Source organism: Rhea americana, unplaced genomic scaffold, assembly GCF_003343005.1.
Source record: "Rhea americana isolate MKP2758 unplaced genomic scaffold, rheAme1 scaffold_172, whole genome shotgun sequence".
NCBI classification, from domain to species: domain Eukaryota; kingdom Metazoa; phylum Chordata; class Aves; order Rheiformes; family Rheidae; genus Rhea; species Rhea americana.
The window spans coordinates 1231847-1258680 of record NW_028185839.1 but is presented as its reverse complement, the minus strand read 5'-3'; the positions used below and the strand labels follow the sequence as shown (position 1 = coordinate 1258680).

The following is a 26834-nucleotide window of genomic DNA, read 5'->3' as shown; positions in this document are numbered from 1 at the left end:
TGTAGACTTTGGAGCATTAAATGGATAGCTTTCCAAGCAGTACTCACTCCCCAAAGTTTGTCATAGAGCTTTGAAAACCTTCAAAGTTACAAAAACTTGTGAGGAGACAACTCCTAAAGAGCAACTCAGGAATGAGCTACAAACCTATTGCATGGATGGCACCTAACAGTCGGTGTAGTGCATCACAAAGCTAAAAATCTTGGTTTTTTGGTTTGTCCTGCTTGAAAGCTTGCTACTTATTATGGGCTAAAGTTAGGACCAGACACAAATTGTCCCATACCATAGTGTTAGATTAATATTGTTACCATCACTGAAACAGCTTCTCTGTTTTTTTAGGGAAGGTGCAAGGTTTTCCCTGGTAGCTGTTTTTGTCACCGCTTCAAGTAAAAGCATTTTTTTTTCCAGGAAGATCAGGGACCCAGTGGCCACCTCTGGGCTGATGAGCAGAATTGGTGCCTGGGCAGGTAAGCAGGCAGCAGAAGGCAGCAGTCTCTACCAGTCACCCAGGGAACAGTCCTGGGTCAGCTGTTTGGCCCTTGCAACCAACTGTCTCCTGCCCAGCCCTGGGCACATATCAAGAGGGAGAATGTGCCGGGGACAGCCCCATTAGGCAGTCTGGCTGCTGCTGTGCAGGGGGCGGGAGGGTTTACAAGCATGGGTGGTTGTGGGCCTTGGGGAGGAGTAAAGGGCACTGCAAGAAAGAACATCTGTGTATAGCCTAAGGAACGCCTTCCAAAAACATGGCTGTGGATAAGTTTTTACGGTGTATAGGCATCCTGCAAAATACAGAAGGTGTGGGGGCAAACCCATTTTCTCCAGAGAGCCATTTTTTTTTCCAAGCCTGCCTCTTCCCTTCCAAAAATGAAGATACACTGAAGAAGGCAACATCCTGTTTCAGTACTGGGACCAAGCTTTCCTTTGGGACCTGTTAGCATAAGCCTGTCGGGGCGGAGGAGACAGGGTGTGACAGAGCTGCTACCAGATAGAGTGCCCCAGCATTCCTGCCAAGGAAATGCGGAACGAGAAGTGGACATCTCATCCGCGCTGCGAGCTTGGCCTGCTTGCGCTGTACTGATGGGTCGGGGCCGGTGGAGTACAGCGCTTCCCTCCTGTCCCCTGCCTTTGTGGAGAAGGGCTCTCTACCACTGAGCCCTTGCCGCATGGGACAGTGTAATAAACCGTGTGAGCTGAAGGCAGCTTTCTGTGCGTTGTGCCTCGTCGCCTCTGGTGGCTGTGTCAGCGCAACAACTACATGGTCCTTTGGCTGTCTCTGTTGCCATTGCGTTTCCTGTATGTGGACGAGGAGCCCTCGGGGCCTGAGCRCTTCCTTCTGCCCGCGCGCAGGCTGCCTGTGGTGCGCTAGACCTAACCTCCAGCTACTCCTGCCTGAGGCTGCGAGGAAAAGGGAGGGAGCACACCTCAGCCTAAGTGCGACAGGCATGGTAACAGGTGGGTCCGGAAAGAAACTTCTTCCCTAGTTACCCCCTAAGAAGTAATTCCTCAAAGTCTTTGTATGCTGACAGAGATTTCCAGTTGCCCACAGGTGGCAGGAGCAGATGCTGGATCCGTGACCTGTTTTTACCTGCTGGCTTGACAGAAGATAGATGCCAAGCTTCAAGGTGGTAAGTGAAAGCAGATGCMGTTGGGGCTTGTTAAAATACAGGCTGGACATGACATACCAGRGGACAAGGTATGCGCCTTGGGGGAGGGAAGTGTCCGCGTTCGCTAGGAAACCCACGCTTCACCCGAGTAAAATTTTAGGGAGTGGTCTTGTCTTTTCATCTTCCTCCTGGAAGACCTGTATTTCAGCTGGGCAAGATTCCTTATTTAAAAGAATCCTCTTGCCATCTTAAGAACAGCCCATTTCCACCCAGGTTATGCTGCTKCTTCTAAACCTTCCTTCAACAGAGAGAGGCAAAGTGAGCTGAGCGTCCGTGGAATGCCCTGAAGGCTGTGGGCTCTGGCTGCTCATTTGGTGGGACTGTGAGTTCTAGAAAGCACAACTGACTTCTAAAAAGRTTTATGAACAGGTACTTCTTTTACCCAGCCTCTTTTGAAGATATCCTGCTGGGCTGTAGAATTTTGCCTTGCAAACAGAAGCTCTTAGTGTAACTGGTAGCTTCAGTAATGGATGTGAGATTGAAAATTTTRTGTGAGGTTTATAGGTATTTTTTCCTTCCTTTAAGTAACTTTGGGCTCTGTTTGCTGTCCTGGAGTTACGGGCAATTGATATCCTGAGGTAGAGGGTCTTGGCAGATAATCTGCACAGTGACAATCGCTGTGATGCTGTTTCTAAGAAAATGAATGAGTTATTTTTGTGTGTGTGCACTCATCTCACCAAGGAGAGCATTGGAGTTCTTTGTGTTTGGTCCTGGCATGTCCCTGTGGGAAGTCTGTTTTCTTTTGTCCACTATTTCAGGAATTCATGTGTGGATTGCTAAAGACCACAAGGTGCCTCGGTCATTTTTCGGTCCCTAGTCAGGCAGTCCAAGTACAATGCAGAAGGGACTCTTCTGACATAGATCTCGTTCCTCTGAGGAATGCGAATCCTCAGAGAGGTAAGACTTAAATGGAAGCACAGGTTTGTAACATGGAGAGTCATCAGTTGTTGGAAGAGCTCCTGCAGGATTGCAATGGATTATTCACTGTCAGTAGTCATTGAGTCAAAATGGGATGATTRTGTAGGAAATCACTGTGGAGGGTTTTGGCTTGCGTGTGAGGCTAGTGAGGGCCGCTGCAGCATGTCCTCTGTTCCTCTCCATGGTCAGTCTGTRAGGCAACAAAATCTTGTTTAATGCTTCTATAGACTCTATAGCCCAACTGTAAGGCAGCATTTGCTTCACCTCCTGCATGGACCAAGGCCTGGCTTTTACACCATTTTTCCAGCTAGTTAGGCTGAGGAGCAGAAAGGTGGGCCGGTACTTGTCAGAGGTCACTCACCACCAGAGCCTGAGTTAAATGGCCTGGATGAAGTGAGAGTTGAGTACAGTAACTCCTCACTGCTGTCGTGCCCCACATACCAAACCTCATCCTGGCAAGGAAGAGGGCGTGCAGTGCAAGCAGAGGCGAGCTCGGCCACCCTGGCAGGTTGGCCGTGGGCCCTGTGAGCTGCAGTCCCTTGTCTGGGCAGTGAAAGCTGCTTCTGGAGACGAAGGCCTTCCTCGGTCTGCAGGGCTGCTGTTCTGCCCTCCTGGCAGGGACTGGCAGCTTGATGTGTTGCTTTGATTTGTGGCGCCCTCGTCAAAGGGAGTCTTGAAAGCCTTCGTGCCTTTGCTCCGGTCGGTGCTAATGAGGAAGCTCTATCCTCTCATAGCATCGCTAATGAGAGATTACAAGCCCCTCTGTAACTTTGAAACCAGAGTCAAATTGTATCAAAGCACCAGTCCGAGTTAAGAGACTTTCCCAGTGGCTGGTATTTTACAGCCCAGTGGCCAATTTCTAAATCATAGAAGCCAATTATTTCTGAAGTCTTTGGTGTGCAGCTAATGAAGGTCTAAAAGGACCCTTTAAATGGTTATAAACACCATAGGCTGCAAAGATTTAATTGAGGTGGCAGGCACAATTAGCCTTCCATAATTCCACCTAGCAGCTGATTAAAGTCTCTTTATCCTTCTTACTGAGATCAGAAGGGCACATATTTGGGAAATCAAAAATGTATTAGGGACTGTCAGCCAGTGTCAGGGGTCTGTTCAGTTAGCACAGTAATGGCAACATGTGCTCGTCCTACAGAGAGCGTTTTCACACCTAGGGAGCCACGCAAAGCTGCTGCGACTCCCCCCGCAGAGGAGCGCTAGGGAAGAGAGGTGGCCGGCACGGGGTCCCTTGTCCTCTGCAGGTGCAGGTCCTGGGGCAGACTTGTGCCCTGAGATAAGGCTAAAATTTGTAATGCAAGGCCATTTAGTAGCCATGCTCCTTTGTTTCTAAGCCCATTGCGACCCTGGCCATGTACAGAATCTTACTCTGTCTTTGGTACAGAGGTTTWTCTATGTCCACATGCAGGGACTAGTCAACATGATGCTGAGGAACAGGACAGGCTGAGGAAGGTAATGAGTGGAGAGAGGACGTCTCATTCCTGAACTAAACCCTCTGCTTACTTGGTCCACAGCACCAACTACGATCTGTGCCAGGCCTGAGCTTACGGACAGAGGCATGAGGTTCAGRGTTTGGCCACGCACATGGATCCAGTGTTGTGGCTTTACAGGCTAGAGGTTTGGGGTTCCCAAAGCAAGGAGGATGGCATGAGCACAGGCTGCCTTCATCACCCTGTTCCTACATTCCTACGCCCTCTTTTCATCCCTCCATGTGAAGGAGGAGGAGGAGGACACTCTTTGGGCACCAGGGAAGAGTTCAGGTGGTGCAACTAATGTGTGCTGGGCACCAGAGCCACCAGCGACCAGGCTCAGCAGTGCCAGTGGCTCGTGGGTTGGGGCAGCTCCTTACCAAGATCTCCTATGGAGCTCCCAAGGAGCCCCTCCGTGGTCTTGGAGCCTCTTGCTGTGTGCTGCAGTCACGGAGATGCTGAAGGGGTCCATGCTGTACCATATGAAGGAATGCGTGCAGGTGGGGTGTTCACTAGCCAAACGGTCTAAAGGAGAGCTCCGTGCAGCTGCTTAGCAGCTTTCCTTCCTGCTAAGAACTGCTCTGAAAAGCCCCACAGTGAGGAAATCATGAATGGAGCAAACCCAGCTTCAGCCTGAGTCCAGACCGGAAGCGGGAGCCCTCCACCTGCTGAACCTGGCCTGAGCCCAAGCTGAGAGCTGCTGTGCGTAAAGATTTACTTTCTTCTCTTCCTCAGGTGCCTGCTCTCCCATCTCAGCACTTGTGAGCTAGTATGCTGTCTCCTCGAGGAGCATTGCCCTCCGTGGGGCTATTGGTTTTCCTAAGCCCCAACTGAATTTGGAGTGTGGGAGGGAATTAGAGACTTCCATTCTTGGAAAAATACATTGAGTTTGTATGTGACTGCATGCAAGAACGAGGCCTTTTGACTTTGAGAGCTGCTGCTGCATGTCAACTGTCCTTGCATTGGCTTTAACAAGTTCTTATTTCAGYAGGAGCTTTAGTTCTGCTATCCAGAAAAGCTGTTTGTGTCACAGAAGAGCAACACCGAGATGGGACAAGTGAAGTTTGTAACTGAGCACTTGCTTGCAGCRTAACCACCTGCTCTGTACAGAGGAGGCTCCAGGCAGCATGTTTCTCGTTGTACGTGGCCTAATTGCATCCACCGAACAGAGACTGCGCCTCAGTATCTGCAGATTGCCTTGGCAGGAAAACCGTACTGTCAAGCCGCAAGCCCCAAAGAAGACAGCGTTGCCAGTTACTGCACAGCCCACTGGAAGACTGCCTTTGGGGCGACTTTTCTAGAAGAACCTGCGTGTTCTCCGTAGGAAGTGTGGATATGAAATCAGCCTGCACGTTGCTACCTACAGAAAAGCTGGATGTGGCCTGCCCGTCCCAAGTAGGGAGAGTGCACTTGAATGAGGTACCTGGGTGCACCCCCTCTGTGCTGTCCCTGGAGACTGGGGGCTGCTGCGGGATCATCAACATCACAGGGATCTCCTTTCTCTGCCCTCTGGACCAGAGTCCAGCCAAGGCCCAGGCTGTGCTGATACGAGCTTTCCTCTGCTGCACGCACTGCGCATCGGCAAGCTCAGAGCGTGCTGCAAGCTCAGGGCAGARCACCCCGGCCAGAGCAGTGGGGTTTCCCCATGGCCAGTGCTTTTCTCTTGCTCTGTTCCAAAACCTGATGCATCTGTGGCCCTCGTGTCACATCTTGCTTTAACTGTGGTGGCTGGTAAATGCTGGGCCCAAGTTAGCAGAGCTGTGGCTGGGAAAGCAACACACCCGGGCTCAGCAGCTCCTGTCCTCCTGTGCGAGGATTGGCGGAGAGGAGTGCGCTCCCCTCCCCGTGTCCCGTCCCCTCCCCGTGTCCAGTCCGGTCCCATCCCCGTCCCCCGGGGAGGTCCTGGAGGCAGGGCGGGTGAGCAGTGCGAGTCCCCTCTGCCACGCTCCTCATCCCACGGTCCTGCAGAGGGCAGGGGTGCTGGACACACGGCACGGGGCTGTGGGCGAGGGGTGCATACCCAGCTGAGGACCCCCCTGCCTTGCTGGTCGGTGATGGAGAAGGTGGCAGGGGAGAGCGTGMACCTGTTAGACAAGCCTGCAGCGACGGCGAGCAGCCCCAACCTCTCTTCTGCCGGAGCCGTCTTCATTATGCTGAAATCAGCCCTTGGAGCAGGGCTGCTGAATTTCCCCTGGGCGTTCAACAGAGCTGGCGGGATCCTGCCCGCGGTTCTTGTGGAGCTGGTAAGGCTCGGGGAGAGGAGGGTGTCCGTCCCCCAGGCGCTGCCGGCAGAGGGAGGGAGCCTGCCCGGCTGACCTGGCTCTGAAAGAGCAGGTCTGCGTTTCCCCTTCCCAAGGGAAAAAGTCCCGGGGGCTGATGTGTTGCGGCGAGAGTGGCAGTGTGCGGCTTGCCTTCGCTGCGGGCGTGAGCRTGGCGCGTTTGGGCTGTAGAGCGGTGCAGGATGTGCAGCCGAGGAAAGGAGAGGAGCGGGCCCGCAGGAAGGGGACTCGTGCTCGGGGAGGTGGGATGTGTTCTGCAGCGCTGGGCAGAGGGGAGCGAGCCTCATGCAGCGCCCAGCTGCACAGTTGCTTTTCTCACGGTGATGAGTGAATTCTCCCAAAAGGGAGCTGAGGGATTTCACAACCTCAGGCTGAATGTAACTGGCAGGCTGGAAGGAAGAAGAGGGAGGAAGGAGAGGGAGGGCTTGTGTTTAGGACAAGGGCACCAGAATATTTTCTTCATCGTGCCCAACAGGARAGCATTTTTGGTTGCTGGTCTCTTATGTCCTGTATTGCATGCTAGTCTCCTCCCTAAACTTGTACCCAAATTATCAGATAGAACAAGCTGTTTTTTTCTCCTTTGCCTGACACATTTTACTTGAGGAAATCTTGTAGGTGCATGACCACTCAGACGCACAAAAGTTCAGCAGAGTACTGGTGCTACAGCCATTAGGTTTGTGCCAGGTTTGTACCCAGCCAGAGGCACAGATGCACCAGAGGCTGGAGGCAGAGGAGGATTGGTRTGTGAAGGCACCTCATCTTTCCCCATGTCTCTGCTTGGGAAGGGGCAGGACGTGTCCCAAGGGGCCAGCAGGCAAGCTCTGTGAAGCCCCTCTTGCTGACAGCACCTGCAGAACTTGGTCCGCTGAAAGCAAGATGTGCTAGCATTTTTGGCAGCRTAGGTGCTTTGGGTCGTCACTGTTTGATGCTTTTTTCCCTCTCCTTTCTCTGCAGGGCTCRTTAGTCTTCCTCGTCAGTGGGCTGGCAGTGCTGGGCTATGCTTCATCCCTCAGCATGCAGTCCACGTACCAGGGTGTCATCCGGGAGGTCTGCGGCACGGCRGTGGGGAAGCTCTGTGAGGTCTGCTTCATCCTCAACCTCTTCATGATCTCTGTGGCTTTCCTCAGGGTCGTGGGTGACCAGCTGGAGAAATGTGAGTCCCCACAGCGCTGCCAGTGTCCCACTGGTGCTCCTGACTCCTCTGGCAGGTCGATGCTCAGGGACATGTTGGGCGTTCTTGGAAATGAGCTGAGGGGATGGTGGCTCCTGGGGGCAAGGGGAGGGGAAATGGCAGCTTTGACACCCTCCTTTATAATGTGGACAGTCAGTCCTCGTGACTGCACAGGGCTGGCAAGGGGAAGGCCCTGGGTTTTTCTGTAGCTGGGAAGTTCCAGTGTGATCAAGAGCCCCTTCTGGCTGAATTTTGTCTTCCTGGTCCAAAAACTCRAGAAGCCCTTTTTGGCTGGGGTGGCCGAGGATAGCCACTTCCATGAGTCTGTCCTGCGGCTCCCACAATGCTATGGCATCCTGTGCTAGCACAGGCTTGCCCAAAGGCAAGGTCATGCTTTGAGAAGGGCTTTCCCTTTGCTGTGCATGTGTCTCATCAAAACTGTGCTCCAGCCATACTGGGGGAGTCTCTGTCAGTGGTGTCAGAGAACACCACTGCAGCTGGGGAGCATGGAGAAGTACGGCGACAGGCTGCAGGGACGTCGCGCTGTGCATGGGACTCCCACAGTCCCAGGCCATCGCCTCAGAGGCCGAGAGCATGATGCTCTCGGCCCAGTGGACGTGGCAACCTGGGATCTGCTGTCAGTGCCCGAGAGCTTCCTGCCTTTGACTACTTGCTCCTGTCTCCRGACAGTGTGCGACTCCTTCTACCCCAACGGCACGCTGAGCGAGGAGGGACCGTTGCTGCAGCACTGGTACACGGACCAGCGCTTCACCCTCTCGGYTCTCTGTGTCCTGGTGATTTTCCCTCTCTCCGTCCCCAAGGAGATCGGCTTCCAGAAGTACTCCAGGTACCGGGGCACKGGAAGCAGCGCGGCAGCCAGGGGCTGAGCTGCTCTGCTGAGCCTGGAGCCCCCACTCCAGGCTGCTGGCAGAACCAGGTGTGCAGGGAATTGGTGCAGCACCTGAAAGAGGGCTGGGGGAAGCCCTGCAGAGAGCAGGGCGAGGTGTTGCTGGCAGAGCCACCCAGCAGCTGGGCATGTGTCCACACTCTGCCAAAGTGGGAGGGAAGCCAGGTGCGTGTATGGTGTGGGGACTTCATACACACGTTATTGCCACTGTTGGCAGGACCTGTTTTTCTGGCAAGCATCAGCCTCCAGCACCGCAGTGACGGGGCAGTCCAATTGCTGCAGTCGTTTTTCTTCTGTCCATTTTCTTTTCATCTCTTCTTGCTGTAGGGTTGCAGCTGCAGCCCCTCTGGAGTGTCTGGCAGGTGCTGTCAGTATAGTGTGCTCTATCCAGACACTCAACGCTTAGGGCACGGTTTTGCAGAAGGTGGCAGAATGAAGCACCTGGCAGAATGAGAGGCGGTATGGCCCCAAGCCTCAGCAAGAGGCAAAGGGTTCCTCTGCGGCCTGAATAGGAGCCTGAGGCTGTCAGCAGTCAGTGCAGCCCATCTCGTGCTGAGTGCTGGTGGCCCCACTGGGGYTGGGGGAGTTTGTTCCCCCCACAGGACCACAAATGCTCCCCAAGATATTAGAGGTGCAGAGCMTCATGCTTGTGGTCTCTCCTCCCGGCAGCATCCTGGGCACATTGGCTGCCTGCTACCTCACCCTGGTTGTCATCATAAAGTACCACCTGCAAGCAGAGAGCGTCGGCTTACGTGAACCCTCCCATCCCTCCAGGTAAGGGTCAGCATGACCATGAGGCAGCCAATGTCCCTTCTGCACCATCCCCTTGTGGGAATCACGTGCGTGTTGTACTGGGCAGAGGTGGTCGTGGCAGCTTCGGGTTCACCAGGGTTGCAGACGGGCCTCAGGACCACCCTGCCACTTCCCTGTGCCCTCAGAAGAGAGGGAGAACATGCCCAACCAAAAGCACATCTCCAAACTCACAGATCCGGCCTGGTTGCCTGGGCCTGAGGTGGCCTGCCTCCTGCAGGTGGCAAATGGGGTCGCGTGAGGATGGAGAGCATCCTCTCGGCATGCAGGAGCCATGTCTATAGCCATGAACYGCACGTGGGGGCCTGGCACAGGAGGCCTGGACAGTAATAGAGCCCTCTTTTCTGAAGCATGGCAGTTCAGTGCTTGAACCCCTGCCACCGCACAAGCAGCTGTCCCAGAGTGCGCTGGCAGCTGGGGCAGGGCCAAAGGTGTTGCAGTGGTAGGTGGGGCAGCGTGAGGTGGTGGGGATGAGACGAGGAGGGGCCCCTGCAGCACATTGGCCGCTGACTCCGCAGAAGGGAGCGGCTTGCAGCCCCCAGCCTGCCCTCACAGGGGCTTTTGCCCCTTTTTGCCTTCCCCTGAAAGGTTCCCACGCCAGTGCTAGGTTTCACACTGGATCCTTGCAAAGTCCCCTTTGCTTCAAGGGACCTTCTGTCCTCCTTTGCTCTTCCTTCCTCTGTGTCACAGGGCTTCCTCCTGGGCCTCCATGTTCAGCGTCATCCCCACCATCTGCTTCGGTTTTCAGGTAATGTTGCGTGTGCACTGACTGTCTCGGGCCATGGGGCAGGCAGTGGTAGCTGCTGGGGCCCAAGGCAGGTTCCTACAGGGCCAGAGAGACACTGGGGCCCCCGGCAGGGGAGAGAATGCCTCCTCCTGGGAGATGATGGCAAACTGGTAGATGCTTAGGCTAGGTCTGGTTGAAGTGAGTGAAGGCACAGTAGGGTCAGAGGTATGGGGAAATAGCCTTTTCCTCTGGACTTTGGGGGGATGGAGATGGTGAACACTGTCTCAGATAGCAATCTTCTCCACCCCACACCACTGCAAGCCCCTGACCCCCATGAGGATGACAGGACCTAGCTTAGGAGGGTCTCAGCAGACAGCATAGGGTGCACAACAACAGGCCTCTCTCCATGACGGCACACAGGGAGCAGGAGGCAGGGGCAGGTGGCCAAGGCCTGTCTGTCCTCCTGGTGCTCCACAGGACGGCTGTCCCCTGTGCCTTGCAGTGCCACGAGGCCTGCGTGGCCATCTACAGCAGCATGCGCAACCGGAACTTCTCCCACTGGGTCGCTGTCTCCGTGCTCTCCATGCTCATCTGCCTGCTCATTTACTCCCTCACAGGTAACCACAGCATATTTTATTCCTTTGTGGCTGGCAAAGCCCTCAACTCCTTCATCCCTTACCCTTAGGGCTCCTCCATCCCAGTCACCATCCTTAATCCTGTGGATTTCAACTCCTACCAGCACCATGGGGAGTGGGGTGTAGGCTCCATACTGTCATCACAGGCACCAGTATGGCCTGTGAGAGAGGGTGAGACATAGCCAGAGCTGCGATCATGAGTGCCACAAAGGTGGCCTTGAGGAGGAGTTTTCTTTGGGGTGAGAAAAGCCAGAGTGCAGGTGACCTGTTCTTGGGAAAGTGCTCGATGCTGCCCGCTGCGAAGGTGATAGTGGACAGAGCATAGAGTTTTTGTGCATGTTGGCAGGGTTTTTTCCCTCCTTTTCAGTGGTAAGAGTTTCTTCTGAAAAAAATGACAAAATGTGTGAAGGACAAGGCTGCTGGAGAGGAGGCGTTTGTCCTAAGCTGTGGTGAAATGTGAGACCTCTGTAGGATGCCCCTATGGTTTTCTTACTGGCTGTGGTCCCACTCACAGCCATCCCTTTCTCTGTGCCACTGGCCAGAAGGTGGCCAGGGAGCATACTGATCCCTCACCTTCCTGTTGGCAGGGCTGTATGGTTACCTGACCTTTGGYGAGGATGTGGCAGCTGACATCCTCATGTCCTACCCAGGGAACGATGCAGTTGTCATCGTTGCCCGCCTGCTCTTTGGCATCTCCATCGTGACCATCTACCCCATCGTCGTGCTTCTGGGCAGGTGAGACGGCACAGTGGCAGGCACGCGCGGGCAAGCCTGGCATCTCCCTCCCAAGTGCAAGGCTGTACCAGGAGCCTGCAGCTGCCAGTGTGGTGCCAGAGCCCAACGGCTGAGCGGGCAACTGTGAGACCAGCCCTGCTTGCCCTCCGTAGGTCTGTTGTCCGGGATGTGTGGGTGAACCCCAAGCGTGGGGCTGTGTCGGTGGCTGAGACACACGAGCGGCAGACCCGGGTGGCACTGACTGTCTCGTGGATCGCGGCAACGCTTGCCATCGCTTTGTTCGTCCCAGATATCGGCAAGGTCATCGGGCTCATCGGGGGCATCAGTGCGTTCTTCATCTTCATCTTCCCAGGCAAGTGCAATTAGTGAGGGGAGCGTGTTGTGGGGGAAAGGGCCAGCACCGAGACCCAGCATGGCCCGAGGCTGCCCTCCAGCCCTGCAGAGCAGGGTTTTGGGTGGGAATGTGACCAGACACATGCATGTGGTGCAGGGTTGGGCATGTCTGGAATGGCCCTGCACAGCAGACTGCGCCAAAGGTAGTCATGGGAGTGAAGGTCCTGGGTGGCCCCGCAAAACCYCCTAATCCCTTGTCCATGCCCCACTCCCATCCTTGAGAGCTGGGCCCATGCAGTTTGCACCTAAGAGCAGACACCGAAAGCAGCAGACTGCTCTGTGCAGGCCAGGACAAGGCAAGGGTTTCTCAGCCTGCCTGAGCGGGTGTAGGGTGTTGGCATTGGGTTGGCCACGGGAAGAGAAACGTGTCTGTAAGGGCTGGGAGAGGCAGTGGGCTGCCGAGAGTGGCCTGGCCATGTCAGAAGGACTGCACATCTGGCCAGATCGTCCGCCTGTGCCGGCTGTGATTGGGACCCAGCGTGCCAGTCTCTGCATGGAGGGAGTGATCCCAAATCCATGTGGTGTCCACAGGTCGTCTCAGGGCACAGTGCAGCCAGAGCCTGGGCCAAGTGCATTGGTGCTGCAGACTGGGGTTCTTGCAGTCGCAATGCGGGGGGTGCAGCCTGCTGATCAGCCCATTTGGGTGCCCCAGCATGCACTTGATGATCAGTGTCACAGGGCTTTCCTCAGGCAGCCTCCGGGGGCCGGGCCCCGGGGGTGGCAGGGCCCGTTCCCGCAGCTGGTGCCATCCCTCCCCAGCAGCTGTAGGGACTCCAGTGCTCAGGTGAGCCGACACGGGGACGAGGGGATGTGCCTAAGGCTCAGCAAGACAGCACCAAGGCAAGGACGTGGGAGCAGTGCAGGACTGTTGCACGCACCCCTTTTTGGGCACACATTTGGGGTTCATGTGTGTGCTTGGTACGGGATATGGAGTGAGCCTCCGGGTAAGCGGTGGCTGTGGCAGATCACCTRTGTGTCTTTGCGTTGGGTGGCAGGGCTGTGCTTGGTGTGCATGATGGGAACTGAAGCCGTCGGGCCAAGGAAGAGGTAAGTGTCTGYGTACAGGTGCAGCGGTGGGCAAGGGCAGGACGCAACGTACCCCAGCAGGTCTCYGCAAGGATGGCTCTTGTGGCCTTTGTCACATGAGCATGGCAGGAGCCGCACAAGGTGGTGGCTTTGGGGCACTTYCCTCTGTTCTCTGCAAAGGTGGTGGTGCCCGTTGGGGGGTCACAGGGACTGCAGTGGGTATTGCCACAAGGGCGAGTGCAGAGGGATGCACTTGAGGGCCGGGGCCATGGTGGGGACGGGGGGCTGTAAGGGAACGCTGAGAGCCCTGTGCATGTGGGGGAATGGCCTTGTGATTTGGAGATGGTAGGAGGCTGTGGCACCCCAGAAGGAGCCAAGGCAGGGGTCGGAGGAAACTCAGCGCCGGGCCAGAGGAGGGCCCCATCTGGCACGCCAGGGCACTGTGTCCAGATTGCCGTTCCTGGGACAGCGGAGGGCAGAGAGCCAGGGGACAGCGGACGTCCCTTTCTGGAGTTGCTGTGGCCCAGCATGGGCTCACCACAGGGTCAGTGTGTTGTGGGGCTGAGGTGTTTTGGCGTGTCTTTGGCTGTGTTTGTGCCTGAGAGCTYGGTGCAGGGCTGCTCCACTGGAGCYCCGTRCCATYRGCACAGCAAGGCAGGCGGTGGCTCCTGGGAAGCAGGCAGCRTGTGGAGATGTCACGAGCTGCCAGGGCCTGTGTGGGGCACCCTGTTCCTGTCCCCAGGCAAGGGATCAGAGGCYTGATGTGACCCTGAAACTGGCCTTGCCAGTAAGAGAGCCCAGGCCCCACGTCATGCAGGAGCAGGGATGACCGACGGCCCTGCTGGGGCCAGGGAAGATGAGGACCATCAATAGGGAAACCATGTCACTTGTGGCAAGGAGATGGCAGCGTTCTCAGCACCAGCAAAGATGTGGTCKGCTAAAAGGTGCGGGGCAGTTGCCCAAGGAACGGAGGCATTTCTAGCAGAAGCAATGGGTGACAGGAGACCTTCCTCCACGTGGGACAAGGGCTGGAGGTGCCTATCTGCCAGGCAGACTGAGCACCTTGGGAACATCCTCGCTCACCCCTGCCAACCCTCGGGGCTTTGGGAGAGTTTGCGAAGGCTCAGCCGCCTCTTGGACTGCCACTCTGCAACTTGTCCCTGTGGATGCCTATAACCCCTTCAGTGGAGGAGCAGCGTGGGTCGAGGGTGAGCACAATACCCTGGGGAGCTTGCGGGGGGCGGAGGGGGCCTCATTTGTGGTGTCCAGGCAGAGGGGTGACAGTTGACTGAGGACAAGCTACTTAAAGCTCTCCCGTTCCCCCAAGCATGGGGACAGGGATGGGCTTCCCCATCCATGTGGAGGAGTGGCAGGGAGGGGCAAGCCATCCAAGGAGGGCAGTGGGCCCACGGGGAGCATTGAGGCTGAGGCAGRAGGCTGGTGAGGGGCATGTCATAGCAGGGAGGTAACCAGTGTCCCTTGACCACAGCTGGAGGAGTCGTGACCAGAGTGGGCAGTTTCATGGGGGATTGGTGTGCTCTGCTGCATGTAGGAAGAGCAGCAGAGCMGGGCGGTGCTGACCCTGCCAGTTTTTGGTTGCAGACCATGGGCTGAGCAGGAGAGGCCCCATGCCAAGGCACCGCCATCGAGAAAGGCCGGAGCAGCGAGGGACAGGATTGAAGTGGGCCAGGCAGTAGCGCCAGGAAGTGTCCGTGCTGAAGGCCTCAACGCAAGGGAAGGGAGCAGCAAGAGGTGACTTGGGGAGAAGGTCCATGGGCTTGTTCCAGACTGTGGCAGTAGAGGAGATCTTGCTGGACGAGGCCTGGCAGGGCCAAGGATGCCAAGAGAGATGGTGACCCAGGGAAGAGCAGCCCTGGCAAGGGGGGGGAGCAGCACATAGCAACCCGCAGGCAGGAGGAAGGGATGGCAGGACACCCGGCTGGCTGGAAGGGGAGGCCCTCGCTGAGGTAGGAGCACCAAGGCAACCTCGAGGTGCRAGTGGGAATGGCAGGTGAGGGATGAGCAGAGGAAATGTGTCTTGCCGATCGCTGCAAGGTTGTTGAGCAGCTCTGCGGTGCGGTTGAGGCAGGCGATACGGATGGGACAGGGCTGCAGGGGCAGATGGTCGGGAGCGTCGGCAGCAGCCTGCGGCAAGCGGCATCCCTCTGGGAGCGAGCTCTAGGAACGCCCGTGGCAAATGTGCCCGTGGCAGAGGTGACTGACGGGGCCGAGGGCAGCGTCCCTGTGCCGGAGCAGCCCGGTGCAGCCACCAGSGAGGCAGGGCAAACGCTCCGGAGAGGGGGCGGCCGGCGGCACGCGGGCGAAGCGCGCCCGGGCCAACGGCCAGGCCCTGCTCTGGACTAAGGGAGCGCCCGGTGCAGGYAGGGGACGTGCCCTGGTTTGTCTTGTCCACGGGGCTGTGGCAGAGGTAAGGACGGGAGAGGAGAGCGCAGGGCCAACCGTGTCGTGGGGTGAGGTGCTGCGGCTGGGGAAGGGTGCGGTGCGGGCGCGGGGCAGCGCAGCAGAGGACCTGGAGCGAGCGCCACAGGGCAGCCCCTCACCGGTGGCGGGTCGGGGTCCTGGGGTGGGGGTGCTCGGCCCCACCGGCACAGCTCTGCCGTGTCTCCAGCGGGCCGCAGCTGCCCCGTGGGCCCCTTCCCGGGCTGTGTGCCCCCCCCCGGGCCTTCCCGCGCCCCTCGGGGTCACGGCGGCCGGTCGCTCTCCCCACAGGGCCGCGCTCGTCGCCTGGGGCGTCCTCTCGGTGCTGTGCGGCGCCTTCGTCTGCGGGCAGAGCACGGCCGGCGCCGCCATGGAGCTGCTGCGCCGCGCGTAGGCCGCCGCGGCGCGGAGGGGGCCCCGGGCCCGCGGCTTCCCGCGCGCAGCGTCGCCCCCGGCCCCGTTCCCCCGCACGGGCCGCGACACGGTGGGTCCCATCGCATCTTTATTCAGCGTCTCCGTTGCTCTACTGTACAGCTGCTAATAAATACGTGATGTGATGATATTCAGAAAGCCTCCGGAYGGACTCGCCTCGCGAACGCGCCGTGCCGCGTGCGCGCCGTGCCGTGAGCGAGAGGCGCAAAGCGGCAGCGGCGGCGCACACGAGGCGGCTAGGCTTCACCCCCATACGCGCGGCTCCCCCGCTTCGCGCCCCGTTCGGCGGCGAGGGAGGCGCCCGCGGAGGGGGAGGCTCGAGGGAGGGGGCCGGAGGCTTCCTTCGTGCCAAAGGGCCCCCGCTTACGCCTCCGGCGCTCACCGCGGGGCGCCCCCGGCACCACGATCCCAGCACGGCCATCGCAGAAGGCGGGCGACCCGTCCCCGGCGGCGGGCGGGAAGGAGCGCGGGCCCCGAAGCGCCGGGGCCGCCGCCGCCGCCTCCCCCGCGGCGAGCTCACTCCCGGCTCAGAGCGCACCAGGCGGCTGCGGAGGCAAGCGGAGAGCAGCGCTCGCGCCGCCCCGGGACGCCCCCCGCCGCCCTCCCCGGCGCGCCGCCCCCCGCCCGGCTCCTACCCGGCACGGCGACGCTGGACACGGCTTCGGGCTGGCTCAGCGTGTCCACCTTGACGTGCTGGAAGCCCTTGCAGGCGGCGCTCTGCAGGTGCCTGCGGCCGGGACAGTCACAACGCGCCCGCCCCCGGCCCGGATCCCCGTGGCCAGCGGCTTCCCCCTTCCCCGCGGGCGCCTCTCCTACCTCTTCCAGTCCACCTTGACGTGCTGGAAGCCCTTGCAGGCGGCGCTCTGCAGGTGCCTGTGGCCGGGACAGTCACAACGCGCCCGCCCCCGGCCCGGATCCCCGTGGCCAGCGGCTTCCCCCTTCCCCGCGGGCGCCTCTCCTACCTCTTCCAGTCCTCTTCGGTCTCCCAGAACTCGTAGACGATGAAGGTGACGCCGTCCGGCAGCTTCACGGCGGTCACGCTGGCAGGAGGCGGGAAGGGCCTGAGCGCGCGGCCGTGCCCGGGGCCGGCTCCGAGGGCTCCCGGCGGGCGCTGCCGGCCCGAGCGCCTCCCGGCCCGCCCGGGGCCGAGCCCCCCCGCCGCGGCCGCCCGTACTCACTGGAAGCAGTCCCGCTCCCCGGCCACGCTCTTCAGGTACTGCTTCAGGGAGCTGCAGAACTCGCCCAGGTGCTTGTGCGCCACCGTCATCTCGGCCCGCACCAGGAGCAGGTACTGGGGCGCCGCGGAGCGCGTCAGGCCCGGGGCAGCCCCGCCGCGGGCCGAGCCCCCCCCCGGGCCGCGGCGCAGCGCCCGGCCCCGCGTCTCGGCCGCACTCACCGTGCAGACGGCGCTCTCGCTGTCCGACAGCCGCTGGTGCAAGTCGAACCAGAGCGTCTGGAAAAGGGCAGGGGAAAAGGGAAAAGGCGCTTTGCACCCTCCCCRCTTCGCAAAGCGGCCCTTGGTCTCCCGCTGCAGACGCCAAAACTGCCAGGGGCTCCTGTGCCTCGCGCTGCCCCGTTCCACCCTCCCCTGCCTTCCCTCTGCGCGACCGCCAGGGATTTTCTCGCCGGTGGTCGGGCCGGGGTGTGAGCGCGGGAGCGGGTGGCCCGGCACGGCCCGGCCGCAGCAGAACCCGCGCGTGCGCGGCCCCGCGTTACCTTGTCCTCCAGGCGGCCGATGAGCTCGGCTAGCCTGTTGATCTGCCCTTCCAGCCCTTCCTCCTTGGCGGCGGGGGAACCTGGAGCGAGCGGAGAGGCCGAGTGCAGCGCAGCGAGGCGGGTTTGGGGTCGCCGGGCTGGAGAGGGCCCGYGCGCGGGCGCCCGTCCCCGGCGGCACTGCCTCTCCCTGCCCGCGGGCGCCGCTTACTCACCCAGCTGGAAGCCTCTCCCGTGCTCCCTGGGCGCCAGCCGGCTGCTGGGGGCGTAGCTGGGCACGGGGCTCTCGTGCCAGGCGTCCATCAGCCCCTGGGCAGCTCTGCTGTGGCAGTGCCTGAAACGCAAGAGCAGGCGCTTGGAGAGGGCACGGCCGGAGCCTTCCTCCCGCGGCCTCAATTCCTTAGCGGTGCCCCCCTTTCCGCTGGTGGGCACTGAGCAGCCAAAAAGCAGGAATTTATGCAAGAACACAGCGATTTCTTCCAAATCGCAGTGTCACGAGGTGTCTCAGGCTTGCGCTCAGCGCTCCCCTCCCCCAGCTTCGTTTTACGGCCCTTTGGTGAATAAGGGAAAGCAAAGCCCTCCAGGAGCTCTGAGTGCCCTATCTGGGCTTGTTTCCAGCTAGCTCTTGCTTTTTTTCCCCCTGCGTTTTGCATTGTGCCTTACATGAGGGTTTGGGGCAGGCCAAAAGGAGGAGAAGAAACCGATGCGGGTTGATGAATCCAACAGCACCTAGGAAAGCTCCAGAGATGGCCAAGCCCATTGAGGTGTCGAATGCACCAGCAAGGTGGTTTTACTGGGAAATAATCCTTAGCAGCATTGAATTAGAGCTTCTGCATCTTGGCAACAGCATGTGCAGGTCGCCTTGGGAATCAGGCGCCATACTGAAGTCCAAGTGCCTGCAAGAGGCTTCTCTTTTCTTCTGCCCATCCCTGGGAAAACCACTGGGGACGAGCGTGTGATAGCACTGTGCTTTGGAGGACGTTTTGGGGGCAAGGAGGGGCTGGGAGCTGGCACGGAGGGGGCCCTGCTGCTGCAGCCGCTGCTTCGGCTGGGCACCAAGGCAGCTGCACGAGGAAAATCTTGGCAGCAGCAGCATAGCATGGGAGGAGGAGGAAGAGGAGGAGGAGGAAAGAGGCCACTGCACCCCATYGGTTTGCGTCCTACAGGTGGGCTGCCACGGGGTGGAGCTCAAGGTTTTGCAAGGGCAAATAGCCACCCAGAGACCCCGAAGGGCTGTCCGGGGCGAGCTCGGCCCCCTAGCCGCTGGGGGACCRTGCCCATTTATTTCTGGGGTCGGTGGAGACTATCCAAGGAGTGCAGAAGAGCCTGGCTATTGACAGTGCTACATCAGCATTAAAACTGATCAAAAAGAGATGGGCAAAGCAAAACGGAAAAGCTCATCTCAGGCCCTCCCGTGGTGAAGGCGCCGGTCCCGCGGTCCCCCGGCTCAGGCTGAACGCTGCCCCGCTCCCATCTGCTGATCCGCAACGGATCCAAAATAATACACTCTGCAAGCACCCTTGGGGCCTTCTGATTTTTCAGATATGGCAGGAAACAGATTCTCTTTGTGAGCATCTGATAGTCCCCGAAACAGTTTCTATGGCAACGTGTCCTGGTTACAGGCGGTGATCTCGATGCTCCAGGGAGACGCGTGACATTTGAACGCGTGTGAAGGCCAGGCGGAGGTTCGGGATGTCCCGTACRTTGTAGCTCCGACTGCATTCGAGAAAATAAATCCTGGCTCTCCTCTGCTCGGCCTTTCCCAACCTCGGTGCACGCCCCGGACACCACGAAAGCCTCCAGCCGAGCGTGAAGCGGGTCGTTCGCCTCCGCTGGGCGCCCCGGCTGTGCCGAGACGGAGCCCAGGACGCCGGTACCGATCGGTATTGCCACTGCCTGGGCAGAGGGGCAGCGCTTTCAGCCTCCTCTTTGGCACCCGAGCTCAGAGGCACTCTGAGTGGGCACTCACTGCATTTTATCACCTCTGCCAGTTAAAGCAGGCGATTAAAAGTGTCCCAAGGTGCAACGCTTGCAAAGCGGAGAGGAAGGAGAAAGAAAGGCAGGATGAGATGTAGCCTCAGGCTCCTCTGACCTTCTTTTAAATCATTATTTGTTAATAAAACAGACTGAGAGAAATACCGTCCCGCCGGGGAAATGGCCAATATTACTTCTTCACGAGCACTCCATCTTAGGTGCTCTCATTTGCTGCAACGTTATTTCTTTTCCTGCCAAGAGGAGACTGTGACTACCCCACTTCTGCGTCACAGCAACCGCAGCCCGGCAGACAGCGCTGCACGGCCTCAGGCCGTCCTGAGCTTCTTTGATCAACTTTGACAAAAAGCTGTCCTACCAGAAGGTGAGAGTGGAAGAGCCGAGCAGGCAAAGAAGCAGAGGAGCATTCGCCTGCTTCTCCCTGCCCCCACAATAAATAAAACACTCAGCGAAAGGGCCAGCTAAAGGCTGGAGAGGAAGCACCACGGACCTGGTGGGGTTGGTTTGCTCGTCGATGGCATCGACGGCGCTCTCCACGGAGCTCAGCAGCGACTGGGTCTGGTTGGCCGTCTCCTTCAGCAGGAAGCGGGTCACAAACTGGTCCACGTTGCTGCCACTTTCATACACCTGCAAATGAAGACAGCGAGCTCTGTGAGCCCCCACATCGCTGAGGGGACAGCCACATGCTTGTGTCCCCACCGCCCCCCCAAACGGCCACCTTGGAGTCTCCTTGCCCCCACGAGCCCCCTTGGATGTGGACAGACGCACCAGGGAAAGGGGTGCTCCAGTGGGACCTGCTGCCTCCGCCAGCACGGGGGGCTGGTGATGTCCCTGCCCCCCCAGCCTCAGCCACACGTGTGCGGTCACAGCCATGCCCAGCTGGGCTGTAGATGCTGYAGAGCCCAGCCGAAGCTTGCCATGTGGCAGGGCTCCCGGGGGGTCTGCCTGGGGGTGCTCTGGGGGATGACCTCGCTATCCCCACAAGAGCAGCAGCACTGCACTGGCAGGCGTCAGCACAGGGGTCTTGTCGTACCAACCTCCTTCTCCTCATCCCTTCTCTTACATTTCCCTTTTCCACGCGCACATTAGGCATGAAACTCTCTGGGAAAGCAGAGGCTCTCATGGGACGGACTCCAACGTTATGGTTTCTTTATTCCTCAAACCTTACAAACCTGAGCAGCGCTCCCACAGGCTGGCCTCCAGAGAACAGCTGATGGCTGAGAGCGAAGCTTTAAAGGACACCAGACAATAAACATCATAACCTCCTACCCCAAGGGCTGCCGACACAGGCAGAGAAATGCTAACGTTGCTAAAGAGCACCAGCAGCTCTCCTCAGGACTTGGGCAGCTTCAGCCCACCCTGCTTTCCTCGGGAGCCCCAAAGTTGGCCTTGTGCAATTGCGCACGTCTGTCTGGATACCCCTTCCTTCCCTTTAACCTCCTGGGCTGCTCTTCCTCTCCTGCACATGCAATAATACAGGTTGCTTTGTCAAAAACTGTCTGAAAAAGCTTTGAGTGCAACCACTCCATTCACAGCAGCTCCAGAGCAGAGGGCTACCTCTGGGTGGCTTTCCACCGCTTGCATGGACAATGCATGGCCCCCACAATGTCCCTCAGCATCGGGGCTCAGAAGAGCCTTCTGAAAGCCTTGTGGGCCATGTCCCTAACCACCCAGCCATCCTGCTCTTGTGAGGACACACAAATCAGAACCAAGGCCCAGGAGCTACTGTATTTGTAAAGAACCCTGGACTAAAATAAGCGTCCGTGTCCACAGGCAGATAGTTTATCTGAATGCACGAAGCAACAGGGGACCACTCAAAAATGCCAAAAATATGCCAATTAGCTAAAGATTATTACCCGTGGCGTTGCAGGGAGCGTACTCAACCCCCGACCACGAGGCGGGCATGCCTTCACTTCCCGAGCCAATGGTTCCCAACAGCCCTCCCTCAGGCCAACAGTCCAGAAGTGCAGTAGATGCTTAAGGGCAGCTATGTTTTTCACTTTTCCTCCTCAGGTTGCTGCCAGCAGAGCAGCTCTCCTGCCTTTTGGGATCCCATCTTTGGTCTCCTCCACCTGCTTTGCCCTTTATTTTAAGCTGCTCTTGCTTTAATCTGCTGCCCAGCCAGGCCCCGACAGATGCACTGGAAGCTGAGATGACCAAATGGCAGGGCTGTTCACTCTTGACCAGCTTCCAAAGCATTTTTGTTTAGCAGCAACATTTTCTAATTGAGGCGCGTTGCGGCAGACGTCTCTTCCCCAGTTTTGACTCACTCTCTGTGAAGAAGCCACCATCAACCTTTTCAGTTCTGCTGAACCCTCTTGAATCTCTCTCCAGCATGCTATTAGCTTGAAAAGGTCACCAGCACAGTTCCTTGCCAAGGTGCAAATGAGATGTGCAACAGAGACTTGGGTCTCTGAAGCACATAGGCACTCCACTATCGACACCCTATGGTACATGATAGGAACAAGACCTCTCTAAGCGGTCTCCTGCTGCCATCCCAAGAGTTTCTCAGCAGGTGTGTGGCTCCCTACGTGTTCCCTGGTCAGCGATGTGCAGAGACATGGGAACTTGCCTGGCAGTGAAGAGACCCATGCACGCACCCAGCGAGCCGAGCGTGGTCACGCAAGGCGGAGCTGCTTCTGCAGAAAGTCTACCAAAGCCCAAGACTGAGGCAACGTCTTCCTGAGTCTCCAGTACAGTGTCTTGGGCCGCGGGCACGTGAGCACCTCTTTACCAGCCATAAATAAAACAATGTAGAGAGGCAATTACCTAATGTTTGCTATCTTTTTTTAAAAGCATTTATGTTTAAAAAGCTTCAGAAAGTTATTTAGTGTCTTCGTACATGACAGCATGAACTACCCACCTAAGAAGCCCTTGGACATCATTGCCTCAATGCTATGAAATGTCAAGCTGTCCCCTTATCCCTGCACTCACGTGGAAAGGCAGTTTGGACGCAGCCATCTTCCCTTCACCTACTGGCACTCATTAATTAGAACATGCTGTGCATAAATCAGTTTTCATCCTTCCCGTATTACTATGATGTGGAAAACCAGCATGGTCAACTCAATATTAAAGTAAAAGGGATTTGATGATACAATTAACAAGGGTCTCACCAAGCCAAAGGCACCTTTAACCCAAGTGCAAAATGTACGGCAATCACYCCGTAGGGCACACAGGAGATCGCTGGCACCGCTTACACTTACAACAGCTGACACAGGCAATGGGTTTTTGCCAGGGATGGAGGGTTTGCAGAAACCATAGGCTTTGCTATAGTATGCAGGGCTCTTTATGGCTCTATGCAGGTCACCAGTCTACAACCAATTTAAAGGAGCTGGTTCGCGTAGTTGAATGTGTCGGTGCTGCAAGCTATTTCCTCAGGTGCATATTTGACTTTGCAAACAAAGGCAAGGCTGGGAAAGGCCAAAAAAAGGAACAGGGGAGAGTCTGTGCCTGCAACCCGAGCAGAAAACATGACTTACTACTGTACAGACACACAGCAAAGAGTACCAAGGGCCTGCCTCACCCTGAGGACCAACACAACCTGCTTGGGACAGTACCACAGTCCCAGAAGGGGCTGCAGAATGCCCCATCCTGACCTGCGCCACGCGGGCTGCTCATCTCCTCTCGAGAGAGCAGCCAAGGGGAAACCTCAGGGTGCCGTAAGCACCTTCCGGTGTGTCACAGGCCTTTAACCAAGCCAGGTTTGCACAGATGCAGCTCAGCATCCCACAAGCACTAGCTCAGGCCACCAGCCCAACCCACCCAACACCAGCTCAGCTGGACCAACGGGAACGACATGCAGATCGACACCAGGCCAAGCAGGCCACTGGCCAGACCGCATGTGGCTGAAGTTTGCCACTGAAGGTGCCTATTTAAGGCCAGAGCTACGAAGTTTTTCTATGAAAAAAGGCTCATCTAAGCCCAAACTCCTGATCATCACTTTTTCTTCCGGTAAAACACCACGGACCCACCCTGACACACCAGCGCTCGCTCTGATCGCCTGCACGGGCGAACCCCAGGCCACATAGCACTTTCCCACATCCCTCCGGGCAGCACAGACACATGCCTGCGTGGGGCAGCTCTTGGCAGGMCACTCCTGTGACTCACGTTCTTGGTGCTGTGACACCTGGACAAATGCTGACATGCTTCCTTGACAACAGTGCCTGGAGGGCAGGACCCTTCCTTCCCGAATGGCACCTTCCCCACCTGCCTCCTGGCCTTGATAAAGCTGATGTGCTCACTGGGGACTCTGCTCCGCTCCAGCTCTGAGCTTTTGGAAGGACAAAGCTGGCCTGACACGGGAGGCAATGCTGGGGGGCAGGGGGGCGTGGGGGGATTGGTGGGATCACTGATGGCGTCTACCGCATGCCACCGAATGCCTGGCCCCAGCATTACCCTGCAGCGCCAGAGCTCGGGCAGGAGCTTCCCCTCCTTGGTGCTACAGCTTTGGAGTAAGGTCCCCTCCAAGCCACTCAGCACTACCACTACCGGCTGGAGCTGAGACAGGGACGGCAGAGGCCCCCAGGTGCTGCTCCTGAGGATGCATCTGAGCACACCTTCATGCCATTCGTGCAATCAAAGCTCCACGCAGRCAAATTGGGCTGGGTTTAGGGCCAGGAGCTTAATGAGGGTCTATTGCCATGGCAACCAGAGCAGCTCCGGGGGTAGCTCGACAGCCGAGTGGGCCTTTAGTTGCTATTTTAAATCAAAAATAAAAGTGCACTAAAGGGAAACGCTTTTGTGATTGAGGAAACCGTGGAGAGACAGCAAAGCTGCCAACCGGGGCTGGGGAGTCAGCGCAGCCAAGTCAGGCGGCCACGCCKCTCTGTCACTCTCGAATCAGCTGGAAAGGCTCGGAAGAAGCCAAGTTCTTCCTCCAAATCCCCCCTCACCATCTGCACGCGGGGAATGCTGACAGGTTCCCTAGAGGAAACCAGCATCCTCGGAAAGGCCAGTGTGGAAAATGATCTCTTGATTTTATATTCTGGAGAGGACAAAAGGCTGGGACCTGCTTCTTCACCCTCCTTTCCTTACACATATGAGGCTTCATGAGAACCAACCACTTGGCCCTAGTAAGAGCAGCTGAGCAAAATTATGCTATGCAAAGTGCCAAAAATTCCCTGCTGCCTCTGTTGTTGCCCTTCCTTGTTGCTGAGAATAAGAGCTGACGTCCTCACCGAGGCCTTCAGCTGAGATGTCTCTCCTGGAAAAGGACAGAGACAGGCCTGCACTCAGGAGCTTSTGCATTCACAACCGGCTGCTCAGGGCGCCGGATGCCCCTGCTCCGTCCCCTCCAGCCCCTTGCGGGCCTGTTACGCTTGAGTCGATTATCCGAGCGGAGTCAGCCGAAAGCCAACGCGCAGGATGGCGTGCCCGAGGAAGACCTTCTCAAGGTCTTCCCAGTCCAGGGCTCTGAAGTCACCTCTTCACCAGCAGGTGTTACCTGGGGCCTAGAAGAGACCGAACATGCAGAAGACTTGCACAACCTTTTTAGATGTCCAAAATCTTCCTGTTCTCCCTGCAAGGCTTCAGATTGAGAGTAGCTCTCTTGTAACAGCAATACCACCAGTCCTGCYCGCTTGGACATTAAATGCCACCTTCTTCTACCCAGAGAGCCCACGGTCTCCCCTCTGTCACAGCTGTGGCATCTCTAGGGGTGGCACGTGATGTGGTGACGATCACCAGATGATACAGCCAAAGAAAATTACCATGCAATGCCCATGCTAATTATCTCCTGCAGCCCCCAATTTGTCCCTCACCGTGGAGTAAAAAGAAGTATAAATTAAAAGAGGGGGACAACYGCCTCCCCAGCAGGTCACTGTGGGGCTGTGACGGCGCAGCTGGTGACCACAGCAGCCAGGCTGCAATCACGGCTGGTCCGGACAAGGCAGAAGCACTGGGACCCTCCTCGGGTTCAGGGGGCRCCGAGATGCCTCTGGCAGCGTAGGCAGGACCTCGCTGTGCTTGCAGCCCTTCTCCAGGCATGCCCCCTCGCAGCTGGAGTCAGAGGCTCCCTCGCCTGGAGCRGAAGAGCGTGCTTTCCAGAGCTCTCAGGAGACCGCCGTGCCTCAGGCAGGGTGTCCCTTGACAACTAGAAATTATAGGGATGCAACCAAGGCAAGAATGAGGTCTCTAGTCTGSCAAAATGCAAAGAAACACAAGAGAGAAAGACTTTCAGCTGTGCCGAGCTCGGTAGCATGGAATTTGGTTTTGAAGAATGTTCTTGCCCCTTTTCCCTTCTGTCAGCATTCAAACAGAGAAACTAGTCCCGACTCCTGGTCCAGCAGAGAAGTCTGGAAAGACAGCTCCTCGAGGTGAACTGAAATAATCCAACGGGACCGGAGTAAGCCTCATGATTTATAGAGCACCGACACCACCGTCACCTGTGAACCCCACAGTGGCCAGCGAGACGCCGTGAGCTGTGGCAGCAGTGGCCTTACGAAGGAAAACAGGACCCATCTCTCACCAGCTGTACCGCAGCTGAAGAATGAGAGGACAGCTCAGACACTTTGCACCCCTCTGACGCAAGTGGAGCGGTCGCTCCTCTCTGAAAAGCTTCTTTTTAAACATGAAATGTTAAAGGACRACAGGGCAGGAGGAAGGCACGCAGAGAAACGCTCTTCTCTGGGGCACCAGAGAGCAGCAAGGCATRGTTGCGAGCCTGATGGACCCCACTGCCACCATCCTACGCACAGCCAAGTCAGAGAGGAGGAGAGACCACCGCAGTGTTACAAGGATTAGAAGAGATCTGCCAGAAAGCCAGGGAGGAGAGGGAGAGGGACCTTCCTTGCCAGGGATCAGGTAAGCTTAAAAACGAGCTATCACTTCYGAGTTATCTCCTTCCTCCCCAGACTGATGACAATGCTTGAAAACAAGGTCAGCCAGCTTAGCAAAACACATCTGCGTTCTGGTTATTAATACTGAGATTCATAAGTCGYTGGAATCGAGCGCAGCCGGCGTGAATGCAGGCGGCTGTGTGATAGCGATCTCCCATAAGGACGAGCCCAGAAAGACAAACGTGACGGAAAAATCCGCTCGGCCGCGGCGCGAGCGGCGCGTATGTCCTCATCACAGCCGATGGAGACCGTCTCCGCCTCGCCTCGGGGGAAGGCTCGTCTGGAAGAACCAAGGATCGATGTCTCCGTTGCACTCCCCTTTGGGATTTTTCCGTATTTTATTAGGCAGAACAGCAGGTGCCTTGCCATGCTTACTGCATTTTCCTGCCTGCTATTGAGAGGGTTGCTGCTGAGCTTTGCATGCCAATTCTTGCCCTCCTGGACACCAGTGCCACCAGCCAATGTCCTTCCTGCACCTATGCAACCCACCTCTGGCTCCGGAGACGGGCAGAGGCRGTTGCCACCAAGGATTTCTTCTAAAGGGGGACTGCAGGGTAAGGAGCACGTAGGGAAGGGGAGCCCGGTCCCCATTTCTCCTTCCATGACACGTCCACAAAGACGGACCGGCAATACGTGGGGGAAGAGGCTGTTCAGGCTGTGCTAACCCAGCATTCGGCAG

At 57.6% G+C, this 26834-nt stretch overlaps 2 protein-coding genes across 6 annotated transcripts in view; one reads left to right on the top strand and one right to left on the bottom strand.

Annotated features, from left to right (window-relative positions):
• Positions 1-2516: 2516 nt before the first annotated feature.
• Positions 2517-15938, top strand: SLC38A8 (solute carrier family 38 member 8). Of its 5 annotated transcripts, none has more exons than XR_014895348.1 (13): positions 2517-2558; positions 5052-5479; positions 7294-7492; positions 8201-8357; positions 9087-9191; positions 9918-9975; positions 10457-10571; positions 11177-11324; positions 11477-11676; positions 12713-12764; positions 13770-13951; positions 14346-14495; positions 15474-15556. XR_014895348.1 is itself a non-coding variant. In XM_085301095.1 (12 exons), exons 2-12 carry the CDS (start codon positions 5396-5398, stop codon positions 14438-14440), a joined length of 1395 nt encoding a protein of 464 aa, XP_085157221.1. In that variant the 5' UTR covers positions 2517-2558; positions 5052-5395; the 3' UTR covers positions 14441-15408. The 5 variants fall into 5 exon arrangements, 3 of the variants coding, with proteins under 3 accessions (XP_085157221.1, XP_085157222.1, XP_085157224.1); XR_014895347.1 differs by having other exon boundaries at positions 14346-14710; positions 15474-15508; XM_085301095.1 differs by lacking the exon at positions 15474-15556 and having other exon boundaries at positions 14346-15408.
• The window catches only part of NECAB2 (N-terminal EF-hand calcium binding protein 2), a 69886-nt gene continuing 58723 nt past the window's right edge, over positions 15672-26834 (bottom strand). The window contains exons 6-13 of the mRNA XM_085301135.1: positions 19810-19946; positions 17543-17661; positions 17331-17410; positions 17011-17067; positions 16793-16905; positions 16577-16654; positions 16250-16341; positions 15672-16159 (exon numbers count right to left, since the gene is read on the bottom strand). Of these exons, the coding sequence (XP_085157261.1) occupies positions 16131-16159; positions 16250-16341; positions 16577-16654; positions 16793-16905; positions 17011-17067; positions 17331-17410; positions 17543-17661; positions 19810-19946 (705 nt within the window). The 3' untranslated portion in view covers positions 15672-16130. The remainder of the gene's footprint in view (positions 16160-16249; positions 16342-16576; positions 16655-16792; positions 16906-17010; positions 17068-17330; positions 17411-17542; positions 17662-19809; positions 19947-26834) is intronic.